Here is a 12888-nt window from a genome sequence, read left to right on the forward strand (position 1 = left end):
GGCGGCGGCGCCCCCGTCGGCCGGGTTGGCTCTCAGCAATACGGGCCCCCAGAGAAGTCTCCGCCGGCGCTCGGGTGGAGGGGCCGGAGGGCGGGCCCCTCCTCACAGCAATAGGGGGAGGGGGCCCCCGCCTCGCCCGCCAGGGGCCTTGCCGGCCCCTTCAAGCAATAGGGTCCCCAGGGGAGACCCACCCCGAGCTCCCTCCCTTCCCCTCCAGGGTGCCCCAGGCTTTTCCCCAGCAATAGGGTCGAGGAGACCCAGAACCGAACCTCATCTTAGGTTTCTGAAGACGGGGGCGGGGCGAGGCAGGGAGCGCCCCTCCTCCCTCCTCTGCGCCCTGGATCGCGCCGCAGAGACTCAGGTCTTCCCCACCCCTTCCCGAGCCGTCCAGGGCCAGGCCCGCGGCCTAGACGTCCAGGGAGCCGGTCCCTCCCCGGCAGCAGGCCCAGCAGGAGCAGGAGCTCAGCCTGCGGAGGCTCCCTGCTCCCCAGTCTTCGCTGAACCCCGGGAGTGTTAGACGCGTGGGGGACCGGGGAGGGAGGCGGACAGCGGCACCCTTTCCCCTCGGGTTCCTTCCGGGGCCTCAGTCCGAGCCGCTCTCTCACCCTCGCCTCGCATTCTCTGCCAAATCAGATTCTTCCAGCCCAGCTCCCCGGGCTCTGTCCTCCATACGAATATAATGACGCCTATCGAATCGCATGGACTTCTCCGACCTCTCAGCCCCCCGCCCCCGTCCTGCCCCGGGGTCCCCTCCCTCGTCCCCGGGGTTTCCGCGATGGAGGACGGATTCCTGGGGCACAGCAGGCAGGCCTGGGCGGCCCTCCACACACCTCTGTATTCGCTTTGCGGGTAAAGCCCCCTGGGGGTGCGGATGCGTCGGGTTTTTCTTTCTGTATTTTACGTTTTATTTATGAACGGATTGCACTCGGGTCAGGGAAGCGGCGCCGAGGCGCATCCTTCCCGTCGACGCCCGGGGCTTGGGATGTCCAGGACCACGTTCCCCGCCCACGGGCCCCGCCTCCTGGGAGCCTCAGGCCCCGCCTCTCGGAGGCCGGCCCCTCCCCCGAGCCCCAGGCCCCTTCCCCACTTGGTTGCCAACTTTTCGCCCGTCTATGCCAAAGCCTCGGCGGCGACTCCGCCCCAAGGGCCCGCCCCATTGGCCGCCGCCTTTGTGACGTCACTGCATGCAGCCCCAACCCTCCTCCCGTCCCTTCCCGGGGCTGCCCGCTCCCTCCTCCTCTTAGTTAGTCCGATGCCGATATAGAGCAATAATGCGCACTGCATGCGAAGCTGCCGCCGCCTCTAGTTACTGAGAATCAGGTATCCCCCGCCCCGCTGCCCCATAGGCCCCTAGATCAGGGATGCTGCGCGGGGCCGGACGCGCAGCCTTTCTCCCCCCTCCCTGCCCCGACCCCCCACGGCAGAACCCGGCGGTGTAATGGTGTCAGGACCCCTCCTTCAGTTGTTCATCACCCACTGAGCGTGCATCGGGTACCTCCTGTGCGCCAGGCCCTTTGCCGAGTCTGCCAGGGCCTGGGCGACCTGCGGGGGTTGCCTATTCGTGGCGGGGCCCAGCGCCCTTGGGTGTGCCAGGGACGGTGGCAGAGGCGAAGAGAGAGGCCAGATCCCTAAACCCAAATCCGCACCCCACCTTCCCACCCCGGGCCAGTGCTGGGCACAGTCGGTCTCTGCCTCTGACTTGGGCCTGACTCGGGGCAAACACCTAGGCCCCAAGGTTGCCACATTGACCCCAGGGGCCCCAGGATTCCATGCCCTGGCTCTGCCGGCTCTGCCCGTGGGGACAGGGCCCCAGGCCAAGCGGAAAGGTGCAGGCTGGCGGTAGGATTTGGTCAGCCCCATCCCCCAGGGCCCCAGCCCCGCTGCCGATCAGCTGCCTCCGCAGGCAGGGACCACATCCCCAACCCCTACATCCCAGGTCGATGCCCACACAGCTCCCAAGCCGGGGCCTGCCCGCCTGTGCCGGGCACACCCGCATGCACACGCACACACAGGCACCCCACCTCCCCCCACGCCTGTCTACCTACCTAGGGAGAAGGCCGGAGGGCAGTGGGCCGGCCAGGGCCTCCTGCTTCTCCCCCCCAGCCCCCCACCCCCCGCCGTGGAAAGCCATGGGCCCCCTCCTGCCCCCATAACTAAGCAGCACAATAACCGACTTAGCGAATTCAGGTAGAAGGAACGTTTAGGTAGCACCTATTTTGTACTGATTCTACGAGCAGGGCCCGAGATGCGGGGGCCCTCGGGTGGGGGCTGCGGCCACCGGCCCGCCCCGCCTCCACCCCCGCCTGCGCCCCGCCGCCTTGTACATACTCCCACCCGGGACAGGCCGGGATTTTTACTCGGGCCGCGCCCCTCTTCCGCCCCCGTTTGGGGCCGGGCCGGCCGGACAGACGGACGGACGGACAGACCTCCTTCCTAAGCACAATAGCACCAGCTCCCCGGAGCGCCGCACCTCCACGAGGAGAATAAACGCCACTCTTGATAGAACTCGGAGTGTCGGCTGGTGTGTCCAGGGCTGGACCCGCACTGCAGGGGGTGCTGGCCACGTCGCGGGGTGGGGGCGGGATGGACAGGCCCAGGCCGGGCGCAGGGAGCGGCCAGCAGCCTGCTCACACCGCCCTGGGGGCGGCACCCTGCTGCCTTTTGCTAGGGTGCACTCTGTGTCCCCTTTTGCAAGAGCTTCTTTACAAGCCCCAGGGGCACCCCTCCCCCCAAAGCAAAGCAACTTCCACTTCTCCCCGGGGCAGGTAAACCTCCTCTCTGCAGGCGCTCCGCCTCCGCACAAAGCCAGGGCGGTTCTAGAATGGCCCGAGGAGTCCAGCAGGGCCTGGAGTCCCGAGGCCCAAGGTGCCCCCATGCTCCCTGTGGTGGTTCCTGCTGAGCCGGCAAGCCCTCTTGATGCCAGTGGAGAAAAGTGGAGTTGACGAGGGTGCGAGGTCTGATCCCTTCCTGCAGCCTGCTCCCCCCATCCCGACCTTCAGACCCAGGGGACAGGTTCCCCATCTGAGGAGGCCTCCATGGTCCTGGGGAGGAGGTGCCCAGGGTCCGGGAGGCTTCCACACGCGCCCACAGCCCCCTCACCCTGGAGAGGATGAGTCCAGCTGAGGAGGCGAGGGTGGGGCTGTGCGTGGTGGGGACAGCCCGGGGACGGATCGCCTACGCACATGCCCGAGGCACTTAGATAGGCAGGTAGGAGCTGAGAGGCCCGAGGTGAGACCCGGTCTCCCGGCAGGAGAGAGGCCCACCCAGACGCCCTCGGGTGGACAGCAGGGAGACTGACCTGCAGCAGGTCAGAACCCTCAGGCCAGTTGCTCAGGGTGGGGCTTACATGGGCCCCACTCCCCCTCAGAGCCGAGGTTCCTCCTTATTGGTGCGTTCAGTCTGTGCCTTCCCACTGGATCCTGGCCCTCAACTTCAGTGCCAGAACCTTGGCTTCCCCCTCCCTCCTCGATGGCCCCCTCCCCCACCTCCACCCCGGTCTTTTCTGGTCACCTCACTTGTGTCGTCACTTGTCTGCCGATCGCTTGCAGCTGGAACGTGGACATAGTTATTAGGCCTCCAACACGATCCTTCACTTTAGAAAATATATATTTTTACTGATTTCAAAGAGGAAGGGAGAGGGAGAGAGAGAGAAATATCAATGAGGAGCTCTAGTGGGTTTGGCTCAGTGGATAGAGCGTTGGCCTGCAGACTGAAGGGTCCCTGGTTCGACTCCTGATCAAGGGCACATGCCCAGGTTGCAGACTGGATCCCCAGTGGGGGCGTGCAGCAGGCAGCCCATTAGTGGTTCTCATCACAGATGTTTCTATCTTTCCCTTTCCTTTCTTCTCTGAAATCAATAAAAATTATTCTTTAAAAAATAAAAGTTTAAAAAACAAAAAATACCTGCCAGTTAGGAATACCAGGCTGGCATCAGCCCCAGAAGGTCCAGTGGCAGCAAGAATGTGTTACCAGCGGCCCTGGGCGCCGTCCTAGAGGTGGTGGTGCAGGGGCGAGCTAGGCCCATAGGAGAAGCCACCGACCTCAGGCTGAGCCTGTCACAGGTGTTTTTTAGGTAAACCAGGCCTGAGCCCCCAGGAAGCCCCCGAACCCCGAGATCCAGGCAGGATGCTCGCATCCCATGCCCCGTGAGAGATGCGGGTTAAGCCAAGGTGGAACGCAGACTTGCCTGCCCGCGGGCCGCATTTTGTGGTTGTCATGGTGGCTTGGTTTCATCTAAGCACAGGGGCGATTGCAGACTATAAGAAGCCCCCGGTCCCGGGGATTCGGCATCCCCTGGCTAAACTGGCTGGGTGGGGACCGCCCGGGGACGTCTGCGGACGCGGGCGGGAGGGAGGCCGGTTGGAGGGGGCGTGCCTACTCCGGTTGTCAGCATGGTCTCCCTACCCCAGCCGGGTCCAGGGAATCCGCGGGCTGGGCGGGCGTCCCGGGGACGCGGGACCTGGGACTTTCTTCCGCTCCATTCTCTGGCCCGGCGCGTGTCTGACAATCTACGCCGAGGAAAAGCTGGTGCCCGCGGTGGTAACCACAGTCGTGCTCCGCAAGGTGCGCTCTCGAGAACCGACACGCTGGGTCGGGGCGGGGTGGGGGGGGCCGAGGCGAGCTCCCACGGACAGGCCTCCGATCGGCGGCCAGACGGTAACGCCCCATAGGTTTCATAACCTCCATCCCCACACCCCGCGCCTGTTTTTGCGGAGTGGGCCACGGGGCAGGCCAACGGCCAGGGCAGGCGCACAGCTGCCAGCAAGCCGTGGGGAGCAAGGTCCTCCGCGTTCAAGTCCGCGCTGGGAAACTACAACTCCCAGGGTGCCCCGCATCGTGCGACCACGACTCCCAGAGTTCCCCGCGCGCCCGCGGACTACAAATGGGTGCGCGCCGAGCCCGCCCGCCAGTGAGCGGCTCGCAGAGCGACCCGGCGACCCGGCACGGGCTGGGCTGGCGGGCGCGCGCTGATTGGCGGCACGGCCGGCGCGTGGGCTACGGCGGCCGGCAGGGGGCGGCGGCGGCAGTTGGCCTTGGGTCCAGAGGCGGGGCCGCGGGCCTCGGGCGCGGAGAGCCCGGCGGGCTACGACTCGGCCGCGGCGAGGTGCGGGCTGGATCATGAGCGACCGCGGCGGCGCGGGCGGCTCCCGGCGCCGGAGGACGGGGTCGCGACCCTCGGGCCAGGGCGGCGGCGGTGGCCCCGCGGCAGCGGAAGAAGTGCGGGACGTGGGCGCCGGGGGGGACGCGCCGGCCTCGGCCCCCGAGAAGGACAAGGACCGAGACGCCGATGTGGGCGGCGGCCCCTGGGACCTAAGGTGAGCGGTGCCGCTGACTCATAACCTCTGACCCCTGACCCTGGCCCCTGCGACCCTCCCTGTCCCTGGGGCATGGCCGCAGCAGCCAGGGGTGCCCCTGGGGCTCCCACAGGGAAACTGAAGCCTGGGGGTGCAGGTCGCCTGCCGAGGTCACTCAGGCGGGGCGCCGAGGGGAGCCGACAGCAGCCCCCGCTTGCAGACCCTCCTCCGTCTCACATCCTCAGGTGGGTCGGGAGCCGGCGGCTTGGGCGGGCTGGTCCCAGCCGGGCACAGCTTTCCTCCGTCTGGACCGAGATGGTTCGGATCCGGGGATTTGTGATGAAGGGGGTCTCTCCTGAGGGCTGTGAGGGTGCCTTAGGGGTGGGGGAGCGTGAGCCCGCTGGGGAGACCTGAGGACAGGAGGGGGAGGGGGCAGTGAGTGTCTGTCCCTTCCTTTCCTGGCGCTTTCATCCCTCACCCGGCGCCCGGCCGGCCTGGGCCCTGCTTGTTGCCAGGACGAGTGCTTGCTGTGGGGCCGAGCTGGGCCTTGGTGGGGAACAGGAGAGGGGTGTGGAATGGGCCCACCCCCAGGCGAAGGACTGGGAGGAAGGGATGGAGGCAGCAAGTGGAGGCCGAGGGGACCCCCTGGCCACCCTCGGGGCTCTGGCTCTGGAGCAGCTTCAGGACTAGAGGTTATGGAGGAGGAAGTGGGCGGTCGGTCACTCTGCTCTCAGTAAACAAGGACTGAGGCTTTCTTCACGGGGTGCCCTGGGGACCGGGGCGAGGGCAGCTGGGGTGTGGGCACTGTTCTTGCCCTTGGGGTGCTCACAGTCCACCTGAGTGATAAGGTAATCTCCACGGAGCAGTGTGAGCAAAGGTCAGACACAAAGTTCATGAAGGCTCGCGCTGAGAAGGTGGCTCTAGGAGAGGGATGCTTTCTTCCGGGAGAAGGGGGGGTGCTGCTAAGGGAGGCTGCAAAGAATGGGGGTTCTTGAGGGCCCTCTGCTAGCTCCCCAAGTCACTTTACATGGGTAGAACCGGTCCTGTGCCTTTGCTAGCTAGCTGGGCGGAGGGGGACCCTGTCTGCCCATCCTGGAGGTCTGGACCCCTGGAGTGGGGTGGGGGCTGAGCCTGCCTTGCTCTGGCTGCCCTCCTGGATTGGCCTCTGGAACTCGGCCTCCACCTGCCTGCCCTCCTCCCTGCTGTGTTGCCTGTTCTCTCCCCTTCCTGCCCCCCCCACCCCCCCCCGCCCTTCTTGCTCACCTGCAGGCCAGGCTCTGGTGTGAGCTCATTTCTTCCAGCCCAGGGCCAGGGTGTGGCTGTGGGCGGAAGGAGAGGGCACCTCTTTCTGCCCTGCCTGGCTCACTCCTCCCAGGCTCCACACACACTCCCTCAGCAGGCCTCTCCCAGGGGGCTTGTCCCTGCGGTGTCCTCTGCTTCTCCCCTCCCAGCAGGGTCCGAGGATGTGGGGAGCTCACTCAGCCACCAGGCTTGGCCCAGAGGCTGGGGGAGTGCTGAGGAGGTGGCAGCTGGGGGTGAGCTGGCACTCTGCTCCCCTTTGCTCTGCTTGGCCCAAGAGCTGGCCATGTGGCCCCAGGCGTGGCTCACCACCAGGGGCTGTGCCTCTGGGCCAGCTTCAACCCTGGTCGGGCCTCAGTTTCCCTGTGCCCAGCCCCGTGCTGATGTGCGGGGTGAGTGAGGCGACACATGTGATGGTTAGAAGGGCCCTGCTGGCTGGGTGGGCCTGGGGGTGGGTGTGGGCGCTGCAGGGCAGAGGCTGGGAAGCCCCTGCAGGAGGGGAGAGGGGAGAGTCTGGCGTGGGGGCAGAGCTTGCCTCCGGTGCTCTGCTGCTTTCTCCCCTGGCTGGGGCCTCTGACCTGGGGTTGAGGATGGCCAGGAAGCTGGTGGAGGCCCTGAGGGGTCGGGGTGGGCGGCTGGGGGAAGATATGAAAAGGTTCTGTGACATTATTTTGTGTCAGATTGGAAAAGACACCCTTTCTCCACCCCCATTTCCATCTTAGAGACGGACGCAGATAAAGCCAGCACAGTCTTGGCGGCCCAAAGGGGGCAGGGGTCACGGTGTTGTGAAAGGCCCGTGGGTGTGCCGGGCTGGCACCACCGGAGGCGGCTTTGGGCTGGTTCCAGTGAAAGCCAATGGGTTTGAGCTTGGGGGAGGGCGTCTGGGACAGGCTCAGAGACCCTCCCCTCGGGGGAGCTGGGCCTCGGACCCCTACCTGCCTCGTGGAAAGGCAGGTGCAGGGCCTCACGGGGAAGAGGGCCTTGGGTGGAGGTCACAGGAGGGACCCAGAAGGTGGTGCCAGAGGCCGGGGAGAGACTGGGAGAGGCAGGTGGGCCAGGCAGGTCCAGCCTTGGTCTGGGAGGCAGGAGTGCGTGTCCGTGCTGCCTGGGCTGGAGAGCGCGGAGCAGCATCTTGGCTTCTTGGTCCCTCGCCTCCCATCGGAGTGCGGACCCCAACCACAGCCAGGCTCGCCTCTGACCCCAACCACAGCCAGGCTCGCCTCTGACCCCAACCACAGCCAGGCTCGCCTCTGACCCCAACCACAGCCAGGCTCGCCTCTGACCCCAACCACAGCCAGGCTCGCCTCTGACCCCAACCACAGCCAGGCTCGCCTCTGAAGCAGGACCCGCTTCCCCATCCGTACCGCTCAGGCAGAGATGTGCGTCTGCAAGAAGGAAGGGAGGCCCTGGCCTCACCTATTTCAAAACTGGAGGCCTTGCTCAATGTTTGTGGGGCTTTCTGCTGGCCTGGCGTGCTGCTGGGGTGAGGCTGCGCACAGCCTGCGAGCCAGCTGTGGCCCCTCCCCCACCTCTGCAGCACCTGAGGATCAGGCAGGGACGTGAGGGTCCCCCAGCCCTAGCACTGGGTGGGAGCAATCCTGCCTGCTTCTATGGGAGACCCCAGCCATCAGGTGTCCGGCCCCCGGTGGGCTCCTCTCAGCCCCCAGCCCAGCAGGAACACAGTGCTGACCTGTGCTTGGAGGCCACAGTGCCTGAGAACTGGCCGCACTGCTCCCCGAAGGTCATACCAAGCTGGGTGCTCAGCTGGCCCTGGCTGGGTCCCTGTGCCCGCTGAGCTGTGTAGGCCAATGTGGGGGGGCTGGCTTGAGGGGGGTCCCTTCAGCTCCCTGGTAGGTGGGATGGGCTGCCCACCCCACCTCTGCCCAGCCTTGCTGGGTGGACTCTGGCTGTGGGCCAGCACCACTCCATAGCTAGGTGGGTGGCGGCAGCTAGAGGCCTCTGCGGACGAGGCTGGGTCCTGGCCTGGATGCTCCTGCCTGGCTCCCCTCAGACTGTCGTGGGGGAGGGTTGGCGTGGGGAGAGGACACAGCTGCTGGGCTGGGAGGGATGAGTTGCCCAGTGTGAAGAGCTGGGTTTGGCTGCCCCAGACTGGGAGGGGTGGGCAGCTGTGGCCCTGCCCGAGGTTCTCATTGCCTCCTGCCCTGTCAGGTGCCACCGCCTGCAGGATTCTCTGTTCAGCTCGGACAGCGGCTTCAGCAACTACCGTGGCATCCTGAATTGGTGTGTGGTGATGCTGGTGAGTGGATGGTGGCTGGTGGGTGTGTGTGGGAAGCTTCTGTGCTGTGAGCTGTGGCTGAAGGGCATCGAGGAGCAGAGAGGAGGGGACAGGAGGGGTGGCTGGCCCTGGGCTGATGGGCTGTGGGGTTGAGGATGGGGTGTTCTGTGCATGCGGGGCTCCCTTGGCAGCACGTGTGAGTGGTTTTGGGGTCCCAGAAGAATCCCCTCTGCTCCTGAATGGCCCTCGTGGGTGTGGAGCCCTGGCTGGCCTGGCCTGGGGCGAACAGGGGTGTGAAGATGGCTTTTGGGCTCAGCACAGCAACCAGCCACTGCTCTGCAGGCCCCGTCCCTCTGCCTTAGCCTGGGTCGTAGGTGCCCCCAGGAACGTGCCTCTAACGCACCTGTGGCCGGGCTGAGGCCCTGCTGCTGGGCCCAGTTCCTGCTGCACCTGGTGGGGTGGGACCAGCAGTCCTGGCCCTGGAGCAGCTGGAGTCCAGGCTCAATGGGCGGCATGAGGGCGGGGCTGGGAACAATGGTCTGTCTGGGCCCAGCCCCGTCCACTCTGGCTGATATGGCCCCCGGCCTTCAACCCTCAGCCTGACGGGACACACCTGCCCCCAGGCTCCTGGCTGCCTGTGCGGAGGCCCAGGCACACCACACCCTCCCTGCGCAGTCCTAGGAGGCGCCCTGGGAGCTGTGGGCACACTGCCTGGTGGGTGAGAGGCTGGTGGGATGGGGTCCCTGTCCTCTGGAGCCATTGCAGGTCTGGGCTGGGCTGGCAGAGGCTTGGCAGCGGGCAGCACTGCTCTGCTCAGCCCCGGGGCCTGCCTGGCCCTTGGCACAGCCCCACAGCCTTTCCCCTGCTTCTGGAGCCTCTGCCGTGCCCACCGCAGACGTGCGCGCTCAGGCTGTGCGTGCCCGCCTCTCTTGCAGATCTTGAGCAATGCACGGTTGTTTTTGGAGAACCTCATCAAGTGAGTTCTTCCCCAGGGCCCCGGCCCCACCCCCGAGGCCCAGCCGCACTCACTGCCAACTCGGGGCCCCCACTTACCTGCTCAGGCCTTCATCTCCCCAACCCCCAGGTACGGCATTCTGGTGGACCCCATCCAGGTGGTGTCTCTGTTCCTAAAGGACCCCTACAGCTGGCCCGCCCTGTGCCTGGTTATTGGTGAGCTGGGCACTGAGGAGGGTCTTGGGTGGGGGAGGGCTTACTGGGCCTGAACCGCCTTGTGCTCCTCTGTCCTCAGTGGCCAATGCCTTTGCTGTGGCCGCCTTCCACGTGGAGAAGCGCCTGGCGGTGGTAAGCAGGGCCCGCATGCTGCTGCCCGGGCCAGAGGTCCCCTCCTCACAGGCCTGGGCCCAGGGCAGGTGCCACCCTCCCCACTGCGTGTGGCTCTCCTGGGAGGGGCTGCACCCTCGGCCTGGCAGCTCCCCAGGGAGACCCCTGGTCCAGGGAGTGGGCCCTGGCTGAGTGCTGCCCCCGCCCCCCAGGGTGCCCTGACGGAGCAGGCGGGGCTGCTGCTGCACACGCTCAACCTGGCCACCATTCTCTGCTTCCCAGCGTCTGTGGCCTTCCTGCTGGAGTCCATCACTCCAGGTGCCCCCCATTCCACCTGCCCCATCCCAGCCAGTCGTGGGGGGACCCCGGGAGAGACGCAGGCCAGCCTCAGGGGCTGCCCCTGGCCGCAGCTCTCCTGTGGGTGGTGTGGGAGGCCACGGCCTGAGCCTGCCTTTCCTGCAGTGGGCTCCGTGCTGGCCCTGGCGACCTACACCATCCTCTTCCTCAAGCTGTTCTCCTACCGGCACGTCAACCTGTGGTGCCGAGAGCACAGGGCTAGCGCCAAGGCCAAGGCTGGTGAGGCTGTCTGCCGGGGGCGGGCGGGACTGGGCAGCAGCAGGGCCTCACCTTGTGCATCCCTCTCCTTCCCTGGCCACCTCCCAGCTTCTACCGGGAAGAAGGCCAACGGTGGGGCGGCCCAACCCCCAGGCACCGTGAGCTACCCGGACAACCTGACCTACGGAGGTGGGGGGCCTGCAGCTGGCCTGGGGGTGAGGGACAGGGGTGGGGTTCACAGCCTGGGCCCTGGTGCCAGCTCTGCCCTCCCATTCCAGATCTGTACTACTTCCTCTTTGCCCCTACGCTGTGTTACGAGCTCAACTTTCCCCGCTCCCCCCGCATCCGAAAGCGCTTCCTGCTGCGGCGGCTACTTGAGATGGTGAGGCTGGGGGCTGAGAGGGGCTGGGTGGCTCCAGGTGCTGGGGCTCAGTTTGCTGCTCTGCTTCCTCCCCCAGCTGTTCTTCACCCAGCTCCAGGTGGGGCTGATCCAGCAGGTATGGGGAGCAGGACGGGTGGGGGGGCAGGGGGCCTCCTGGTGCTCTGGGGGGAGCTGATGCGTGCCCTCCTTTGCAGTGGATGGTCCCCACCATCCAGAACTCCATGAAGCCCTTCAAGGTGAGTGCCAGGCTCCCCGTGGCGGGAGGGGTGTGGCCTGGGAGCCCGCTGAGCCTTGTTCCCACAGGACATGGACTACTCCCGCATCATCGAGCGCCTCCTGAAGCTGGCGGTGAGCAGGCTGGGCCTGGGACGGGCCCGAGGGGTGGGGGTTCTGGAACCTGACACCACCTCTCCCCCAGGTCCCCAACCACCTCATCTGGCTCATCTTCTTCTACTGGCTCTTCCACTCCTGCCTGAATGCCGTGGCCGAGCTCATGCAGTTTGGGGACCGCGAGTTCTACCGGGACTGGTGGTGGGTGACCTCAGTGGGGCCGGGGCCGGGGCCGGTCCTGGCGTCCTCTGATCACGGTCTCTTACCCCAGGAACTCTGAGTCCGTCACCTACTTCTGGCAGAACTGGAACATCCCTGTGCACAAGTGGTGTCTCAGGTGAGTGTGGCGGGTGGTGGCAGGCCCTTGAGTGGACCTGGGCGCCTGCCCACGGCCTCCTCCTCCCATAGACACTTCTACAAGCCGATGGTCCGGCGTGGCTACAGCAAGTGGGTCGCCAGGACCGGGGTGTTCCTGGCCTCAGCCTTCTTCCACGAGGTCAGTGCTTTGTGGGCACCCTGCCTGGGGCCCGGAGCTGGGGTGCCGTGGCCCCGAGGAGCCAGCTGACAGCCCTCTCTCCCCCACCCAGTACCTGGTGAGCATCCCTCTGCGCATGTTCCGTCTCTGGGCTTTCACCGGCATGATGGCTCAGGTGAGCGCCGGGGCCTCCTCGCCTGCCGTTAGGTGCCCGGGGCAGCCAGCCCGTGGTCACCGTGGTCGGCTGACTGCATGCCCTCGTCCCCAGATCCCGCTGGCCTGGATAGTGAGCCGGTTCTTCCGTGGCAACTATGGCAACGCGGCTGTGTGGCTGTCGCTCATCATCGGGCAGCCGGTGGCGGTGCTCATGTACGTCCACGACTACTACGTGCTTCACCACGAGCCCCTGGCGGCAGAGGCCTGAGCTGCTGCCCGCACTCCTCACTGCCACCTCGCCTGCCTCACTGCCCGTGGCCGCCTCCTGGCCCTGGGAGGCCTCTCTGCCCCTATGGGGCTCCTGCCCCTCGGGAACGGGAGCAGCAGCACAGGCCAGTGCCTCAAGGACCTGTGCTGGCCCTGCCCAGGGTCCGAGGGTGTCAATAAAGTACTGTCCAGTGTGAGCTCGGCCTGCTGAGGGCGCTGGGTACAGCCTCACCACCTGGTCCAACAGCGCTGGCCGTGGGGGCAACTGTTTGGGGGCTCAGAGGGCCTCAGGCTGTGCTCTTGGGATGGGGAACTGGGTCCCCTGGGGTCCATGCCCTGGGGGGACAGCACCCTCAGGGTGGGGGCCAGAGGGGCTGGGCAGATCCCACCTGACGTCCTGGGTGGCAGCTCTCACTGCCTGAGGTCTGCTGTGGCCAGACTTCCTGCCCAGATCCCCCTTGACCCCGTGTGGTGTGGCTTAGGAGTGGGTGCCTAGTCTTCCTGGAAGTGGACCTTGGCTTGGGGCCGGGCCTGGAGAAGGGTCAAGTATGCCAATCCTTGCCTGGGGCCTCCCCCTTGGTGGTGGATGCACCCGTGGGGGTGGGGGCACATG

At 66.4% G+C, this 12888-nt stretch overlaps 1 protein-coding gene across 2 annotated transcripts; it reads left to right on the forward strand.

Moving 5' to 3' along the window:
• Positions 1–4918: 4918 nt before the first annotated feature.
• On the forward strand, positions 4919–12472 carry DGAT1 (diacylglycerol O-acyltransferase 1). 2 transcript variants are annotated; one of them, XM_008159692.3, is made up of 17 exons: positions 4920–5315; positions 8763–8850; positions 9765–9805; positions 9914–9999; positions 10079–10131; positions 10323–10428; positions 10573–10686; positions 10774–10854; positions 10944–11047; positions 11124–11162; positions 11242–11283; positions 11351–11395; positions 11466–11578; positions 11649–11714; positions 11786–11873; positions 11965–12027; positions 12121–12472. In XM_008159692.3, the coding sequence occupies exons 1-17, from the start codon at positions 5119–5121 to the stop codon at positions 12274–12276; spliced, it is 1482 nt and encodes a 493-aa protein (XP_008157914.2). In that variant the 5' UTR covers positions 4920–5118; the 3' UTR covers positions 12277–12472. The 2 variants fall into 2 exon arrangements, with proteins under 2 accessions (XP_054564688.1, XP_008157914.2); XM_054708713.1 differs by lacking the exon at positions 10774–10854 and having other exon boundaries at positions 4919–5315.
• The last annotated feature ends 416 nt before the right edge of the window (positions 12473–12888 follow it).

This window comes from Eptesicus fuscus, chromosome 19, assembly GCF_027574615.1.
Source record: "Eptesicus fuscus isolate TK198812 chromosome 19, DD_ASM_mEF_20220401, whole genome shotgun sequence".
In the NCBI taxonomy this organism is placed as follows: domain Eukaryota; kingdom Metazoa; phylum Chordata; class Mammalia; order Chiroptera; family Vespertilionidae; genus Eptesicus; species Eptesicus fuscus.